Source organism: Oncorhynchus mykiss, chromosome 2, assembly GCF_057628025.1.
Source record: "Oncorhynchus mykiss isolate SJ-2025 chromosome 2, ASM5762802v1, whole genome shotgun sequence".
NCBI lineage: Eukaryota > Metazoa > Chordata > Actinopteri > Salmoniformes > Salmonidae > Oncorhynchus > Oncorhynchus mykiss.
In genome coordinates this window covers 9,129,957-9,149,323 of record NC_143023.1, presented here as the reverse complement: position 1 = coordinate 9,149,323, position 19,367 = coordinate 9,129,957, and the positions used below count along the sequence as shown (strand labels likewise).

General features: G+C 45.9%; 1 protein-coding gene across 1 annotated transcript; it reads left to right on the top strand.

The window, feature by feature from the left end:
• Nucleotides 1-1,976: 1,976 nt before the first annotated feature.
• On the top strand, nucleotides 1,977-19,354 carry LOC149984819 (uncharacterized). The gene is made up of 8 exons (XM_090185853.1): nucleotides 1,977-2,154; nucleotides 7,217-7,424; nucleotides 11,579-11,846; nucleotides 11,937-12,092; nucleotides 12,241-12,365; nucleotides 12,749-12,785; nucleotides 13,032-13,306; nucleotides 15,557-19,354. The coding sequence occupies exons 1-8, from the start codon at nucleotides 1,977-1,979 to the stop codon at nucleotides 19,179-19,181; spliced, it is 4,872 nt and encodes a 1,623-aa protein (XP_090041979.1). The 3' UTR covers nucleotides 19,182-19,354.
• The last annotated feature ends 13 nt before the right edge of the window (nucleotides 19,355-19,367 follow it).

Below are 19,367 nucleotides of genomic sequence, written 5' to 3'. Positions count from 1 at the left end.
GATCTCCAGCTAGTGTCTGAGGACCTGGAGAAGGCTGTGTCTACAGCTGTGGGGCAGGACAAGCATGGTAACCTAACCTCACTGTATGAAGGATTTTATTGTTATGGATAGTCATCTCCAATCTGTTCAAATATCACTGTTGTTGATAACACACATTACCAAAATGATTCACACTTGTCTTCCTATTTCCACATAATCTGTCATGGTTCCCCACCCCAACAGGGCATAAAACCAACCTCTCTTTATTGCTACTGCTAATACACCCAAATCCAACAGCGTTTGAGTATCTTTTTGCTTTTCTTCTAACCCTGAATGGCAACATTTTATCCTAGTACACAAGCATGTCACTTTATCCATCCACACCCACTCTACTGCCGCATGGCCACTGCGGCTGAGACTTTCACCCTCTCGTTACAGGTATAGCAGGTAACCAACCCCACCCGGGTCTTACCCCCTAGGACTTACCCTTTGCAGGTACCTGCCTGCTCGGGCTTACCTTCCGGGACTCACCCTATTCTTATAGTACAAGCAGGAACCAACCTACTCGGGATTTACCCCCTAGGAGTTACCCTCTACAGGTTTGGGTTTACCTTCCGGGACTTACCATATACCACAAAGCTACGACCGGTCGTAATACAATGGGACTACTGAATAAGCTCAGGCTTTCTAGGTTCGTACCCTATAATTGGTTCAGCCTACGACTCTCATCTCCCCAAGATGTCAGAATTAGTGATAACGGGTGTAGGAACTTTGCTTACCTTGTTTCTGTTTCACTGTTTCTTAATCTCTAGTTCGACTGCAAATCGCGGTGAACCCTGCTCGCAGTGCCAACTGTTAGGTTCTAATTCTCAGAGTAAAAACTCGACGGACACCATGAATGCTTGAACCAAGTTTATTCTTCCCAGAGGGTCAAGACATCTGCATTAGACAAAAAACATATTCACACAAGCACTGATATTTAATCCTCTCTCCTATGCTGAGTCTGCTCCTACACCTCTAAACAGCCAATGCATCTCTGTTGCTAGACAGAACCTTGGTGATATCTGTTCTTCCTCAATTCATCTGACCTGACCGCTACCCCAAAGTGCTCACTCCTCCCCAACTCAAGGCTGACATGGTGATTGGTACCAGACTGTGTCTCTTCTCATCCCAGAGGATCCCACCCATAGGATGCCTGATGGCTAACAATAACATATCCTGACATAATGTAAACGTTATACATTAAGCTCTCTCCCTCAGTGACATGAATTAGTATATTTCATATTCTCAGAACCCAACAGTAGGTTTTAAGGTGTGGCTGCATGTTTGTCGTGGACGCATCGTCACTCTTGATGTTCTTTTTCCAAGTCTGAACTGGCCGTTCTTGTCTTTCCTCAACTAACTGAAACCTCAGGGACAGACATCCTGAACGACTCTGATGTCAGAGCTCCCATCAGCCCTCTACACCTCGCTGTGAGTAAAGCCTACCTGCTCCTGTAGTGGTCTCCATATGACAAATGGCACCCTATTCCCTATTTAGTACACTACGTTTGACCAGATCCTTATAGGCCCTGATCAAAAGTAGTTCACTAAAAAGGGAATAGGGTGCTATCTGGGATGCAAGCATGGTGTAGATTTTCCACAGGAAGTTGACTGTCCAGACAGACTCACACACCATATTCCGATCTATTCCCGATTAGTGTAAAATACATGCATATTCTACACAGTGATGATGAGGATGATTTCCTTATTTTGCCATTTGAGTTAATCAACCTCAGAAGAGAAGTAGAGTTTTTGTTTCTCAATCCCACGCTTGGCAGGAACCTCCGATGTTGATGCTGGGCGGGAGCAAAAATGGGCTCCCGATTGAAAGACTCTGGTCTACTTTAGAGGTCTAGCACTGTATTTCTGTTCAGGCGTACCACGGGTCTACTCTAGGACATTGATTATATTAAGAGTGAATATCTATTCAGGCGTACCACAGTCACCACCATGCTATGGAGGTCCTGGTTCAGTCTCTGCTGGATCTAGACGTGCGGGACAGCCAGGGGCGCACCCCTCTGGACCTGGCTGCCTTAAAAAGCCATGTGGAGTGTGTTGACGTCCTCATCAACCAGGAAGCCTCCATCCTGGTTAAAGACTTCACTCTGAAGAGGACCCCCATCCACGCTGCAGGTAGACATTTATTTTTTATTTTTATTTCACCTTTATTTAACCAGGTATGCAAGTTGAGAACAAGTTCTCATTTACAATTGCGACCTGGCCAAGATAAAGCAAAGCAGTTCGACACATACAACGACACAGAGTTACACATGGAGTAAAACAAACATACAGTCAATAATACAGTATAAACAAGTCTATATATGATGTGAGCAAATGAGGTGAGATAAGGGAGGTAAAGGCAAAAAGGCCATGGTGGCAAAGTAAATACAATATAGCAAGTAAAACACTGGAATGGTAGATTTGCAATGGGAGAATGTGCAAAGTAGAAATAAAAATAATGGGGTGCAAAGGAGCAAAATAAATAAATTAATTAAATACAGTAGGGAAAGAGGTAGTTGTTTGGGCTAAATTATAGGTGGGCTATGTACAGGTGCAGTAATCTGTGAGCTGCTCTGACAGTTGGTGCTTAAAGCTAGTGAGGGAGATAAGTGTTTCCAGTTTCAGAGATTTTTGTAGTTCGTTCCAGTCATTGGCAGCAGAGAACTGGAAGGAGAGGCGGCCAAAGAAAGAATTGGTTTTGGGGGTGACTAGAGAGATATACCTGCTGGAGCGTGTGCTACAGGTGGGAGATGCAATGGTGACCAGCGAGCTGAGATAAGGGGGGACTTTACCTAGCAGGGTCTTGTAGATGACATGGAGCCAGTGGGTTTGGCGACGAGTATGAAGCGAGGGCCAGCCAACGAGAGCGTACAGGTCGCAATGGTGGGTAGTATATGGGGCTTTGGTGACAAAACGGATTGCACTGTGATAGACTGCATCCAATTTGTTGAGTAGGGTATTGGAGGCTATTTTGTAAATGACATCGCCAAAGTCGAGGATTGGTAGGATGGTCAGTTTTACAAGGGTATGTTTGGCAGCATGAGTGAAGGATGCTTTGTTGCGAAATAGGAAGCCAATTCTAGATTTAACTTTGGATTGGAGATGTTTGATATGGGTCTGGAAGGAAAGTTTACAGTCTAACCAGACACCTAAGTATTTCTAGTTGTCCACGTATTCTAAGTCAGAGCCGTCCAGAGTAGTAATGTTGGACAGGCGGGTAGGTACAGGTAGCGATCGGTTGAAGAGCATGCATTTAGTTTTACTTGTATTTAAGAGCAATTGGAGGCCACGGAAGGAGAGTTGTATGGCATTGAAGCTTGCCTGGAGGGTTGTTAACACAGTGTCCAAAGAAAGGCCAGAAGTATACAGAATGGTGTCGTCTGCGTAGAGGTGGATCAGAGACTCACCAGCAGCAAGAGCGACCTCATTGATGTATACAGAGAAGAGAGTCGGTCCAAGAATTGAACCCTGTGGCACCCCCATAGAGACTGCCAGAGGTCCGGACAGCAGACCCTCCGATTTGACACACTGAGCTCTATCAGAGAAGTAGTTGGTGAACCAGGCGAGGCAATCATTTGAGAAACCAAGGCTGTCGAGTCGGCCGATGAGGATGTGGTGATTGACAGAGTCAAAAGCCTTGGCCAGATCAATGAATACGGCTGCACAGTAATGTTTCTTATCGATGGCGGTTAAGATATCATTTAGGGCCTTGAGCGTGGCTGAGGTGCACCCATGACCAGCTCTGAAACCAGATTGCATAGCAGAGAAGGTATGGTGAAATTCGAAATGGTCGGTAATCCGTTTGTTGACTTGGCTTTCGAAGACCTTAGAAAGGCATGGTAGGATAGATATAGGTCTGTAGCAGTTTGGGTCAAGAGTGTCACTCCCTTTGAAGAGGGGGATGACCGCAGCTGCTTTCCAATCTTTGGGAATCTCAGACGACGCGAAAGAGAGGTTGAACAGGCTAGTAATAGGGGTGGCAACAATTTTGGCAAGAAAGGGTCCAGATTGTCTAGCCCGGCTGATTTGTAGGGGTCCAGATTTTGCAGCTCATTCAGAACATCAGCTGAGCATATTTGGGAGAAGGAGAAATGGGGAAGGCTTGGGCGAGTTGTTGTGGGGGGTGCAGTGCTGTTGACCGGGGTAGGAGTAGCCAGGTGGAAAGCATGGCCAGCCGTAGAAAAATGCTTATTGAAATTCTCAATTATGGTGGATTTATCAGTGGTGACAGTGTTTCCTATCTTCAGTGCAGTGGGCAGCTGGGAGGAGGTGTATTCTCCATGGACTTTACAGTGTCCCAGAACTTTTTTGAGTTAGTGTTGCAGGAAGCAAATTTCTGCTTGAAAAAGCAACTGCCTGTGTATAATGGTTTCTAGCTTCCCTGAACAGCTGCATATCACGGGGGCTGTTCGATGCTAATGCAGAACGCCATAGGATGTTTTTGTGTTGGTTAAGGGCAGTCAGGTCTGGGGAGAACCAAGGGCTATATCTGTTCCCGGTTCTAAATTTCTTGAATGGGGCATGTTTATTTAAGATGGTTAGGAAGGCATTTAAAAACAATATCCAGGCATCCTCTACTGACGGGATGAGATCAATATCCTAGAAAGGCCTGCTCGCTGAAGTGTTTCAGGGAGCGTTTTACAGTGATGAGTGGAGGTCGTTTGACCGCTGACCCATTACGGATGCAGGCAATGAGGCAGTGATCGCTGAGATCTTGGTTGAAAACAGCAGAGGTGTATTTAGAGGGCAAGTTGGTTAGGATGATATCTATGAGGGTGCCCGTGTTTAAGGCTTTGGGGAGGTACCTGGTAGGTTCATTGATAATTTGTGTGAGGTTGAGGGCATCAAGTTTAGATTGTAGGATGGCTGGGGTGTTAAGCATGTTCCAGTTTAGGTCGCCTAGCAGCACAAGCTCTGAAGATAGATGGGGGGCAATCAGTTCACATATGGTGTCCAGAGCACAGCTGGGGGCAGAGGGTGGTCTATAGCAGGCGGCAACGGTGAGAGACTTGTTTTTAGAGAGGTGGATTTTTAACAGTAGAAGTTCAAATTGTTTGGGTACAGACCTGGATAGTAGGACAGAACTCTGCAGGCTATCTTTGCAGTAGATTGCAACTATCTTGTCTGAAAATGTTGTAGTTTGGAATTAAAATGTCTGAATTTTTGGTGGTCTTCCTAAGCCAGGATTCAGACACAGCTAGAACATCCGGGTTGGCAGAGTGTGCTAAAGCAGTGAATAGAACAAACTTAGGGAGGAGGCTTCTAATGTTAACATGCATGAAACCAAGGCTATTACGGTTACAGAAGTCGTCAAAAGAGAGCGCCTGGGGGATAGGAGTGGAGCTAGCCACTGCAGGGCCTGGATTCACCTCTACGTCGCCAGAGGAACAGAGTAGGAGTAGAATAAGGGTGCGGCTAAAAGCAATAAGAATTGGTCGTTTAGAACGTCTGGAACAGAGAGTAAAAGGAGGTTCCTGGGGGCGATAAAATAGCATCAAGGTATAATGTACAGACAAAGGTAAGGTAGGATGTGAATACAGTGGAGGTAAACCTAGGTATTGAGTGATGAAGAGAGAGATATTGTCTCTAGAAACATAATTGAAACCAGGAGATGTCATTGCATGTGTGGGTGGTGGAACTAATAGGTTGGATAAGGTATAATGAGCAGGACTAGAGGCTCTACAGTGAAATAAGCCAATAAACACTAACCAGAACAGCAATGGACAAGGCATATTGACATTAAGGAGAGGCATGCTCCGTCGAGTGATCAAAAGGGTCCAGTGAGTGGAGAGGTTGGTTGGGGGTCACGGCGATTTAGACAGCTAAATCGGTAGCAAGCTAGCATAGGAGCAAGCTAGCATAAGATGGAGGTCTGTTATTAGCCAACTCTTGCGTTCCGTCAGTAGATTAGTGGGTTTCCGTGTGGTAGAGGGGATTAATCCAAATCACACAACAACAACAAAAATAAAAACAATAGATATAGTTATAGAGGCCCAAGAAGAAAAATAAATAAATAAAAATAAAATAAACATAGAGCTTCTGTAATTAAAACGTTTTCCTGACCAAGATGGCCATTTGTTTGGTCATGTTGCTAGGACGACAATGTCCACTCTAGGGATGTTACATGGTATCGTGTGAAAATGCCCACGAGACACTGATCTAAGGTCATTTTTTGTCATGTTCTCCACTAATGATTGAGGATCTAGGGAGGGTAAGCTGATCCTAGATCAGTGCACAGGGGAGACTTCTATCCAGAGCCAGGTACAGCTAGCAGGTGACAGGCTTCGATGGCCTCAGCCCCAAAATTCTTTATTATCTGCTGTGTTAACATCATGAGGATGTCATCTACCAACACCACTGTTCTAGAAATCTGTCTGTTCATGTGAAGGTTATAGTCGTCCAGCAATCTGCTCATATCCTCTCTGTTTATCCTACTCTAGCTACCAACGGTCAATCATCTCACATTCTTATATCCTCTCTGTTTATCCTCCTCTAGTTACCAATGGTCAATCATCTCACATTCTTATATCCTCTCTGTTTATCTTCCTCTGGCAACCAACGGTCATTCGGAGTGTTTGCGTTTGCTGATTGGAAATGCTGACCTCCAGAGTGCAGTGGACATTCAAGACGGGAATAGTCACTTGGGTTTTGGATACAATTCCTGAAATAAAGAGATTTTGAAACTGGGGCTGCATCCCAAATGGCAACCTATACCCTACTTGGTACAGTACTTTAAACCAAAGTCCTATGGGCTCAGGTCAAGAGTAGTGTACCATATAGGGAATAGGTTGCCATTTGGGACTCAGCCTGGTTATTACCAGTTTGTAATATGACCTGTTGTCTTGTGTATCAGAACCCCTCTGACGCTGTCGGTGCTGAGCGGACACACAGACTGTGTGTACTCACTGTTTCAACAAGGGAGCCAGCGTAGAAGCCAAAGACAAATGGCACAGAACAGCTCTACACAGAAGGGTTGCGAGGAGAGTTGGCTGTACGCGCTCACACACAGAAAGAGAGGGGGAGGCTTGTTCTGATCTAGGGATGGGGCCATTGAACTACTAGGGATGGCTTTGGTGTGGGATCTAGCATGGAATATAAATTATGCCCAAATATACCTATTATGATTCCTTATTATTTAATTGATTATAAATTATTCAAATCCATTCTTGCCTCCCCTCCCTTCCCTTCCTCCTAGGTGGTGACGGGTCACGAGGAGTGCAGCACAGCGCCAGCTTCCTGGTTCGGGAAGGTAAGGTGCGGAGCCATGTCCACCTGGTGGCGTTGTCCGGACACATCGGGGTGCTGGGGTGGCTCCTACACACCGCCCAGTCAGTGTGGACCCTCCCCGTCATCACAGACAACCAGGGCTACACGCCACTACACTGGGTCTGCTACAACGGTACGTACTGGACAGAGGGACAGCGAAGTGGGCCAGAGGCCACAAACAAATACACACATAAACACAGCGTTGCTTAAATCACCACAGCCAGCTTCGGGAGGGCACGAACCAAGCCATCCGCACAGGAACCTTAAGAGTCCCTCAGACAGTGAGAGAGAAGAGGGAGGGATAGGGGGAAGCACAACAGGCCCACACTCATCCTCTCGTACCACCAGGTTCCCTTCCAGCAGATACTGGACTTCAGAGGAACTGCTGCTGCTATACCCCATCTTTACCTTTACCCACAAAGGTCCTAAACGGTAGAAACCTGCGTTTCGGCATTTTCAAAACCTGTTTTGAGTATAGAAATTGGGCTGAGTGTTTGTGCTGAGAAAAGACATAAGGAGTGATGTTTCATTTAAGTTTCATGAGAGTGATTGTCATGTTTATCCGCACACTAAGACAGTCAGAACGCCACTAGCCTCTTGTCTGTAATCCATGTGGGAGGAGGGGAAATCATACATTTTATATGAACAAATATTTTAATAAAATCATTCATGTCTTAAGCTCTGTGGGAATAAAAAAATTGTAGTATTTGCTCTGATGAGTAATTGTAAAGATTTAATGCATCCCAAATGGAACCCTATACTGAATAGTACACTACTGTTGAACAGGGTCCATAGGGTTCTGGTCAAAAGCAGTGCCATTTAGGATGCTGGTATGTGAGCAACACGACTATTTGAAGGGACCTATTACATTATTAAACCTACCTGTCCTTTGGCCTCTAGAAAGTATTTTAGAAAGGTAATTATTAATTCATGTTTTCTTTCTTGTGATATTTGTCATGTTGTGCCTTCGTTAGTTACTGAGGGGAGGTTAGGAGAGTAGGGGCACCTGTATGAGCGACAACAATGATGCACACTAAGTACTACAACGTTTGTGAAAAGCACTGATACTATCCAGAGGCATGTGAGGTGGAAAACATGTCTCCCTTGGAGAGGAGAAACACTGTACACCAATGGTAGGACAGCAGCATTTAGATTTTCTTCTGTTGGAAAATAAATATCGCTATTATTTGTCTTTGGTCTTATAATCAATGTTTTTTAACAGGTGTTGCTTGCTTTAACTTCTTCAAAAAATGAAACCTCTCAATCCTTGTATGTGATTGAATGTTCATATCCCCGTTTTTGTCTCTTTTTGAAAATAATTTTAACTGGAAATATGTGCAATACATTTGCTATGTTCACCAAATCAGCAACAAGAGAGTCACAGGTTCACAGGTTTTTCGTGTCATTATCATTCTTTTAAACGGATGAAACTAGCATGTACATATGAAATGGTGACTGAATTCGAAACTCCCATGAATTCTTTCAGTCTCTGAAGTTTGCTGTATATTTTATGAGTAATAAATGTTATTTAATGATGAACTCTGGGTTATCGGTGTGGGTTATGTATTTTATTTTATTTTGCATTGCGTCCACAACATGACATTTTTAAGGGCAATAGTAGCCTACATTTGTGTACAACTCGCAGGATTTCCATGCGTGAGCTTTCAACCGCTCAGGGCGTTGCATCAGCACGAGATTGGAAGTGCGTCAAATCTGTACAGCATTGTTACGTCATCACTGATTAACGTTGAAACTGATGAGAAACCGCGGGAGCAGTTCAGTCTGATTCTCGCTAGTCCTGGAGGAGCGTTCATTTTGGCAAGGAAATGTGCTGATTTTGCAAGGACGTGAGAAGAAAGAGTTCAAGGTAGGCATGTTATTTAAGCAATAAGGCCCAAGCGGTTGTGGTATATGGTCAATATACCACGGCTAAGGGCTGTTCTTACAACCCGAAGTGCTAGGACACAGCCCTTAGCCATGGTATATTTATTTTATTTATTTCACCTTTATTTAACCAGGTAGGCTAGTTGAGAACAAGTTCTCATTTGCAACTGCGACCTGGCCAAGATAAAGCATAGCAGTGTGAACAGACAACACAGAGTTACACATGGAGTAAACAATTAAGTCAATAACACAGTAGGAAAAAAAGTCTATATACATTGTGTGCAAAAGGCATGAGGAGGTAGGCGAATAATTACAATTTTGCAGATTAACACTGAAGTGATAAATAAATGATCAGATGGTCATGTACAGATATTGGTGTGCAAAAGAGCAGAAAAGTAAATAAATATAAACAGTATGGGGATGAGGTAGGTAAAATTGGGTGGGCTATTTACCGATAGACTATGTACAGCTGCAGCGATGGGTTAGCTGCTCAGATAGCAGATGTTTGAAGTTGGTTAGGGAGATAAAAGTCTCCAACTTCAGCGATGTTTGCAATTCGTTCCAGTCACAGGCAGCAGAGAACTGGAACGAAAGGCGGCAAAATGAGGTGTTGGCTTTAGGGATGATCAGTGAGATACACCTGCTGGAGCGCGTGCTACGGGTGGGTGTTGCCATCGTGACCAGTGAACTGAGATAAGGCGGAGCTTTACCTAGCATGGACTTGTAGATGACCTGGAGTCAGTGGGTCTGGCGACGTATATTGGCCATATATCACGAATCCCCGAGGTGCCTTATTGCTATTATAAACTGGTTACCAACATAATTAGAGCAGTAAAAAATACATGTTTTGTCATACCCATGGTATACAGTCTGATATACCACGGCTTTCAGCCAATCAGCATTCAGGTCTCAATCCACCCAGTTTATAATTATTTTGAAATACCCATTTATATTAATTACTGTGGATTAAATATTGTTAAATAAATGAAATTATGTGCTATTCATTCTGTAATATCAAACTACAAATTCTATGGCCGGGGAGTCATGAGAGTTGGCTAAAGGTACAGTAGAATCTGTTGTGGGTCAAATGGGGGTCTAGGGTCAAAGGCTATGACACCACCTTCACATTTACGTCCTAAATGGCACCCTATTCCCTATGTAGGCTAGTGCACTACTTTTAACTAAGATCCATACACTGGTTGGCTGGTCATGAAAAACATGCGCTCGCTCATCAATGGCCGGAATGCGTGAATCTTGTTATGACTCTAAACCTCAGCTAGCAAGTGCTCATTATGCAAATGTATTTGTTTGCCGGTAACATTTAGAGACTAAATATAGTTTACATGTTGTCAACGTTCTAAGCGAACCCTGTCTATTTACTTTGTCAATTTTACCCAGTTACATGCCAGTTTTGTTGCTAAACAACCAACCCGTCTTTTTAGGTGTCATAATACCCATAAAACCTTGCAGTCAAACAGGGAGGGAAATGGTTCCAATCGTTTTTCCACCATTCATTTTTTCCCATAGGCGATTTCAGAAACACATAAAATAAGGTCTGTGTTTCATGTAGGCTTACCCTGGTGTGCCATTTTTAGAACCATGTAAATCTGTCACGGACAAGGTGACTTTTAGCAATACATTTGGCTCTATTTACTCTGATTCGAAATTTGTAATTAGCATCAAAGTAGACATGCAAAACTACAAATCCCTGCAAGCTCCTAAACGTCATTTCTAGCTGACACCTTTGCTAACAGGTTTTGTGTCAATTTAAAACTTGCACTAAACAGTTCACAGAATTTGCCATTTAAAGAAATGTAGCCAATTTATTAATTACTACATTTAGCTAACATTAGATAGTTAATCAAGAGATTCTTACCTTTGCCTCGATCAGCATGATCATCGTGGCATTTGTAGTTCTTTATGATAGCCACATTAGCAGATAATTAGCATTTCATTTTTGGGGGGTAAATACAGGCAAATATATTGATAAAGGTCACCTTGTCCTAGAGAGATTTACAGTTATCAAAATGTCACACCAGGGTAAGCCTACCTGAAACACAGCCCTTATTTTAAGTGTTTCTAAAATCCACTATGGGAAAAGTGTATGGTGTAAAAACGATTGGAACCATTTCCCTGTTTGACTACTATGTTTTATGGGGATTATGACTCATTCCTGTGGCACTCTATAGGGCTCCGGCCAAAAGAAGTGCATTATATTGGAAATAGGGTGCTATTTCGGACACAAGCATAGATATGATGCATTATGATGTGACCATAGAAATATAATCACTAGAAAGGATAGAGCCTCTGATCACGGCAATTTGACTGGTAAACTGAACTGTACACCTGACATGATGTTCTGGTGATTTTATAGTGACCTTAGAGAGATTCCTTTTTCTGTATCTAGATCTGATAAAGATCACAGAGAGGTTGAGAGACAGACCAAGTTGGAAGAGGCTGTTCTAGAGACAGATATCCCAACTCTGTCACTAGAGGCTGAAGGAGAGATTGAGATGCAGGAAGCTGATCTGAAGACAGATGGCACATCTCAGTCACAGGAGGTTGAAGGAGAGAGTGAGTTGGACGAGGCCATTGTCATCCCATCTCAGTCACATGAGGTTGAAGGAGAGAGTGAGTTGGACGAGGCCATTGTCATCCCATCTCAGTCACAGGAGGTATGATGTTTTGTGTTTTAATGACGCATTGACGATTAAAATGACAAATGAATTGTCCAAGCTTGAGCTAGTAAAGGTCTTCTAATCTAGGAGGCCAAAGGAGAGAGTGAGTTGAATCGGGTTGATCTGAAGACATCCACATCAACTCTGACACTGGAGGTCGAAGAAGAGAGTGTCATGCAGGAGAGTGATGATGTAGAAACAGCCGCGCCATCTCAATGCCAGGAGACTGAACGAGTGGCAAAGGTAAATGCTTCCAGATAACAGTGTGTGTGTGTGTGTACATGTCTGTTTGTGCACGCAGACAGTAGTTCGTAAACAGACATTACGTTAACACTGCATGGCGAATTTGATTGAATTCCAGGCTAAGTCTGCTTTCTGTCGTCCCCATCAGGCTGCAGTGGTGACCTTCACTACCATGACCCGCAAGGCTGCAGCCTCCCAGACCAGCCTCACCCTCAGCAGGGGAAAGAGAAGCTACCCAGACCTACACACCTTTGTGCAGGACATGAAGGATGGGTTAGTTGCTCTTTGGTTCCCTGTGCATCCCCTAGATATGTTCCCTATTAGAGCCTTGGTCAACAATAGTTCCGTATTTAAGGAATAGGGGCCATTTGGGACGTACCCATAGGGACAATCTCAATTGCATTCTCCTCGAGTCCTCTCTTCTCGCCTCCTTCTCAAAACCCATTGGATGAGAAAGCCCTCCCTTTTGACCATCTCGTCCTATGGGTTTAGAGAAGGAGGTGAGGTGTCTCGGGCAAATACACGGGACTCAACGGACCAATCAGGGATGTTTGGATGTGGCCTAGTTCCGTAGAGGTCCATCCATACCGTAATCTAAGAGAATAGAGGTAATGTCATGTAGTTTAATTGTGTACCTTTTTTAATTTACTTTTCAGCCATTGGAATCTGCTGAGTGAGAATATGCGTGCCGGGGTGAGTTATAGTCACTTCTAAAGTAGTTCATGTTGGTAAGATGGACCAAACATTCCAAACTCCTATTGGTGGAAATCGTGCAGGACCTTTAATTCAGAGGTTCCCAAACTTTTCCCTCAGGCCCCCCTTTCCAGCATTGTGGAACATCCTGAACCACTGCTTTAATTGACTAGCTTGAGTAAACACATGGTGCAGCAGTGCAGCTCCGTTAACAAACTAACTCTGTATGGTCTTTTAACATTTCAGATGAGCAGAGATGAGTTTAGTGCTAGGTGCATGGATATTACAAATTGGGTGATGGAGTCTACATCCACTGTGGTCGTTCCCGCCCTTGACCTCACCATGCAGATCAGGCTCTCTGATTCGTCAAGCTCTTCTGGATCAGGAAGTAATGAGGCTAGAGAAGTGACCTCTCTTGGCCGCAGCGTCAGATTCAGCTTTCGTGGTGGACCCAGTAGACGCACCAGTTCAAGAACTACTTGCAGCACACAAACTCCCACGCCTTTCCCCTCCTCTCACAGGTACCTACCCCTATCCCCTCCTCTCATAGGTACTTACCCCTATCCCCTCCTCTCACAGGTACCTACCCCTATCCCCTCCTCTCATAGGTACCTACCCCTATCCCCTCCTCTCATAGGTACCTACCCCTATCCCCTCCTCTCATAGGTACTTATCCCTATCCCCTCCTCTCACAGGTACCTACCCCTATCCCCTCCTCTCATAGGTACCTACCCCTATCCCCTCCTCTCACAGGTACTTATCCCTATCCCCTCCTCTCATAGGTACCTACCCATATCCCCTCCTCTCACAGGTACTCACCCCTATCCCCTCCTCTCACAGGTACTTATCCCTATCCCCTCCTCTCATAGGTACCTACCCCTATCCCCTCCTCTCACAGGTACCTACCCCTATCCCCTCCTCTCACAGGTACTCACCCCTATCCCCTCCTCTCATAGGTACCTACCCCTATCCCCTCCTCTCACAGGTACCTACCCCTATCCCCTCCTCTCACAGGTACTTATCCCTATCCCCTGCTCTCATAGGTACTTACCCCTATCCCCTCCTCTCACAGGTACCTACCCCTATCCCCTCCTCTCATAGGTACTTACCCCTTTCCCCTCCTCTCACAGGTACTTATCCCTATCCCCTGCTCTCATAGGTACCTACCCCTATCCCCTCCTCTCACAGGTACCTACCCCTATCCCCTCCTCTCACAGGTACTCACCCCTATCCCCTCCTCTCATAGGTACCTACCCCTATCCCCTCCTCTCACAGGTACCTACCCCTATCCCCTCCTCTCACAGGTACTTATCCCTATCCCCTGCTCTCATAGGTACCTACCCCTATCCCCTCCTCTCATATGTACCTACCCCTATCCCCTCCTCTCACAGGTACTTACCCCTGTCCCCTCCTCTCATAGGTACCTACCCCTATCCCCTCCTCTCATATGTACCTACCCCTATCCCCTCCTCTCACAGGTACTTACCCCTTTCCCCTCCTCTCACAGGTACTTTTCCCTATCCCCTGCTCTCATAGGTACCTACCCCTATCCCCTCCTCTCACAGGTACTCACCCCTATCCCCTCCTCTCACAGGTACTTACCCCTTTCCCCTCCTCTCATAGGTACCTACCCCTATCCCCTCCTCTCACAGGTACCTACCCCTATCCCCTCCTCTCACAGGTACTTACCCCTTTCCCCTCCTCTCACAGGTACTTATCCCTATCCCCTGCTCTCATATGTACCTACCCCTATCCCCTCCTCTCACAGGTACTTACCCCTATCCCCTCCTCTCACAGGTACTTACCCCTATCCCCTCCTCTCACAGGTACTTATCCCTTTCCCCTGCTCTCACAGGTACTTATCCCTATCCCCTGCTCTCATATGTACCTACCCCTATCCCCTCCTCTCACAGGTACTTACCCCTATCCCCTCCTCTCACAGGTACTTACCCCTATCCCCTCCTCTCACAGGTACTTATCCCTTTCCCCTGCTCTCACAGGTACTTACCCCTTTCCCCTCCTCTCACAGGTACTCACCCCTATCCCCTCCTCTCACAGGTACTTATCCCTTTCCCCTGCTCTCACAGGTACTTACCCCTTTCCCCTCCTCTCACAGGTACTTACCCCTTTCCCCTCCTCTCACAGGTACTCACCCCTATCCCCTCCTCTCACAGGTACCTACCCCTATCCCCTCCTCTCATAGGTACTTACCCCTATCCCCTCCTCTCACAGGTACTTACCCCTTTCCCCTCCTCTCACAGGTACTCACCCCTATCCCCTCCTCTCACAGGTACTCACCCCTATCCCCTCCTCTCACAGGTACTTACCCCTTTCCCCTCCTCTCACAGGTACTTACCCCTTTCCCCTCCTCTCACAGGTACTCACCCCTTTCCCCTCCTCTCACAGGTACTCACCCCTATCCCCTCCTCTCATAGGTACCTACCCCTATCCCCTCCTCTCATAGGTACTTACCCCTATCCCCTCCTCTCACAGGTACTTATCCCTTTCCCCTCCTCTCACAGGTACTTACCCCTATCCCCTCCTCTCACAGGTACTTATCCCTTTCCCCTCCTCTCACAGGTACTTACCCCTTTCCCCTCCTCTTCTTGTAGGTCTTTCTAAAAACATTATTCCCATGTCCCTTGTTATAAGTACAAATATCCATTCCAGATCCACCTAGAGAGAAATACTACTTAGGTACTTCCAAATTCTTGGATCATATGTTGTATTTTGTTATCATGTACTATTCATTTCTGTTGTGCATTCTGCAGGTCCATGACCTCTTTGCTGAGTGATGACGAAGAGCGATATGTCTCCTCACCTGAGGGTGGTGATAGAGAGATGAGACACAGACCCCACTCGGCACCACTGAGTTCTGTGTTTGGAATCTCTGAGGATTCTGTCTTCAACATGGTCCAGAGAGGCCAGTCGCAGAGTGGCATCGTACTGTCATCCAGTTGGAGTAGACGGGAGAAATACAGACCTGTCAAAATACCAACGGACACCAGGTTTATGATGGGTATTGTAGAGTTGGTAATGAACCTTCTCAACTCCAGATTGGCTGAGCTAATGCGAAGTTTCAGTCAGGGAACTCTAGGTCCGCTGTCTGGTAGTATCTCAGCAAGTCAGCAGTTTGCCCAAGAAATGCTAAGCATGGTGTCTGCTAAGATGTATTCCCATGCCATAGAGCATATTGCGCACGGCTACAAGTCTCCCCTTGAGTTAGAGAGGGAGCTTGAGGCCATATTGGGTCCTCTGGCTGGACAGGTTATAGTCATCATCATAGATAGCATCTTTAAGGCTAAAGCCAACGGAGGAAACAAGGGACGAGCGACCAGCCCCTTGACCTATTTTCTCACTGCCGTTTCGGCAGAAATACAAAGCCTAGTTGTTCAGAGATCGGCTAGCAGACCGTCCACCAGACTGTCCAACAACGACCCACTGCTGAACATTTCCAAGTCAAAGGTCTTAAGATCAGTTCTGCTCAAAATGGCAGAACTCTTTGGCCAAGGTCCAAGTGAAACCTGTCTAGTTCCAGTAGTCCAGAGTCAGTCCGACAACTCTGTTTGCGACTGGACTCTGAATGCAGGCACCGTTCATCCAAGTCAATTTCTGTCCCACAACAGAATGTCAGAAGTGTCATCCGATGTTGTGGATCTTGTACTTGAGGTTTTTGGGATAACAGGATTTTTGGATAGCAGGAGCCCGTCAAGGCCACAGAGTGCCTGCTCCTACAACTCAGCTAGTGGAGCAATAGATATGAGAGCTCTTGCTGGGGACTTGGTCAGACAGGTGTCTGTCAAACTCAGACCCTTTGTCTCTGAGAGTCAACTCTCCACCATGTCCATGACAGATCTGTCATCTATTTCTGACTCCACCTTGAAGCAGTTGTGTTGTAGCTCTGCTGTTGCTGCAGCAACGGTCTGTCAAGCAATCAAAATGGAGCTCGAGAACCAGAGACCAACCGACCTGTCAGCCAGAGACCTACTATCGTCTCTGGTAGAGAGCATTGAGGACATGGATATTTCTGACATCCTCCAGGGCCCGTCGGCCATTTTGGAGGAGGCTGCTATGATTAAGCACCCAGAGATCTCCACCTCGACAATATACAGGTCTCTGCTTCTCGACTCATCTCTCGCCTCCTCTAACATGGTCACTGAGAGCATTATCTTCAACAGCCCACGCCCATCAGAGGAGAATGTGAGTATTCAGAATGTGCTCCCTGTTGATAAAGTTGACATCCTCCATGGTCAACCAGTGGAGGGGTATATCGTCAAAGCTGAGCAATGCATCACTCAGGTCATTCAGGATGCAGCTGTGACATATACTAGCGTGCTGGATAAAACCGACACTGGGAAACTGTCAGAAGTTCTGTCTGTCTGCGTTTCCTCTGAGAATATTGAGGATGCATCCTCTGATCTATTTGGTGGAATTATTTCCGACCTGCATGAGGTATCTGAGGTCAATAAGACCTCCATGCGTACGAAATCAGGTCGCAAAATGTTCTGGATGGAAGTGAGTTCAGGTTCCCAGAAGATTTATACCAAAACCCTGGACAAACTGAGGAAGCTTTTCACCTCTCACCTTCTCACTGAGGGAAAAAATACTCCTGTGCAAATTGAGTTATATGACACTGGACTACTTGTAACTGAGACCACTGTGGAGGTATCTCCTGTACAGAAGACAGACAGTAATACCTCTTCAATGTCCTCAGCCCACCAGCTCACCCTCGACACCTGCACTAAAGGGGTCATCAAACAGGTGATCTCGGTGCTGAGGGTGGAGACTTCAAAGGAAGTCAAATGCGAGAGCATGTCAAATGCATCCTTCGACTTCAACCAGAAGTTGGACTCTATAATTTCGAAATTAGAGAGCCTCACCATTTCGAGTGACGGGACGTCAGCCAAGATTGCCAGGCTCACGCGATCTCGTAGTGCAGCCAGCAGATCCTCTAACATTTCCATCCAGAGCTTTCACAGTGCTGAGTTCCAAGCTACGGCCAAACTGATTGTGCGTGAGGCCATTCTCAGAGCTGCTAGCGAAGCCAACTGTTCTTTGCCACAGAGCATGACTAGCAGCACCTTCTCACACCATGTGGTTTCTACAACTGAAGATATAGTGAATATGATCATGCAAGACCTTGAAAGTCTATCCCGGTACACAGTGGAGGACACAGACTCCTTCCCACTAGGAGAGAAAAAGCTGCAGTCCCAGCTCAATCCCAGAGTTGTCTTTGACACCTTATTGGATGCTGCTCATACCATGTACCACAGAGTAAAGGATAGACTGAACGTCTTTTTGTCTTTTCCACCCGTGTCAGTCACCACAGCCAAAGATGTGCTGGACTCCACCCCTGTGGAGACACTCAGATGCTCAAAGTCCCCTGACACTGCTCTTGTTAAGGACAGGAGCCGCCCTCCGTCTGTGAGAAGTGAGAAGCCATTTTCAAAAGTCAGTTTGACTAAAAGGTCTAAAGCCCTTGTGTCTTCGAGTGGCTCCTCCACAGACCACCATGTAATTGACACATGCAGTGAGGATGTCACTCTGCCTACCAGGAGTATGTCAGTTGTGAGCGACACCAGTTTGAAGAGAACCTCTCCTCTCCATGGTAGTGGATTGAGTGCAAGTTGTGAACCTCTTGTGGCTCTACAAGACGGAACAGTGGCAGTCAGCCAAGAAGGCTTTAGCAAAACTGCAAAGGAGACGCTCAGCTTGATCCTAAATGTGATCAAGTGCAGATTGGCCAACTCTGAGAGTTCATCTGTTGGGCAGAATGCAAGGGAGGAGCGTCTGATAACCACTAACATGTTAGACTCTCTACTGGAGAGCCTTGACCTGTTGCCTGACATGAGTGCTGCCAATGAGATCACAAGGACAGAATGCCATACCTCTAACGCAATGGACAAGACAGGTTCACAGTCAGCGCTTGTGAATCAACAAGAAATAAACATATCTGACACCAGTCTCATAGTGAAAACTATAATGGACACATTGAAGACAGACGACCCAGAGATGACTTCAGCAGAAGAACATCTGGATAGACTCCTGTCAATTGAAGCCCTTCAAGATGCGTCTGGCAACCTGATCGCAAAGGTCCATGGTCTCATTCAGGAGATAACCATAAGCCGCCAGCTTCAATCCACGACTGGCCACAGAAGCCTCTCTCAACCAGCGCTGCCAAAGCCAGCACTGAGGAAGCTGTCAAAGGACGATGCGTCAGAGCTCGTTTACAGCTTTGCCCAGACTTCTGTTAGCAGACTCCTGGGGCAGTGTGTGGTTAGGCCTATGCCACCCACCGCTGACAGGGTTTTGGATCAGGTCATCAAGTTGATGACAGACATGGTGATGGACAGCCTGACTGATCTGTCCAAGTCTGCAATGGAGGATGGTAAGTGAAAGTACCTCTTCATCTGCATAGGACTTCATTGTAACATGATGCTCACTACATTGCATTTTATGATGTGAACTTTGCTGTTTGCGTCCAAAATGGCACCTTCTTCCATATTTAGTGCACTACTTTTGACCAGAGCCAGACCCTATGGGCCCAGTTCAAAAGTTGTGCACTATAAAGGGAAGAGAAGG

Coding starts and splice junctions, on each gene's coding strand:
- LOC149984819 (XM_090185853.1), top strand. CDS start 1,977: ATGGAGGTCCTGGTTCAGTCTCTGCTGGATCTAGACGTGCGGGACAGC. Junction 12,786..13,031: donor GTGAGAATATGCGTGCCGGG/GTGAGTTATAGT, acceptor TTAACATTTCAG/ATGAGCAGAGATGAGTTTAG. Junction 13,307..15,556: donor CCTTTCCCCTCCTCTCACAG/GTACCTACCCCT, acceptor TGCATTCTGCAG/GTCCATGACCTCTTTGCTGA.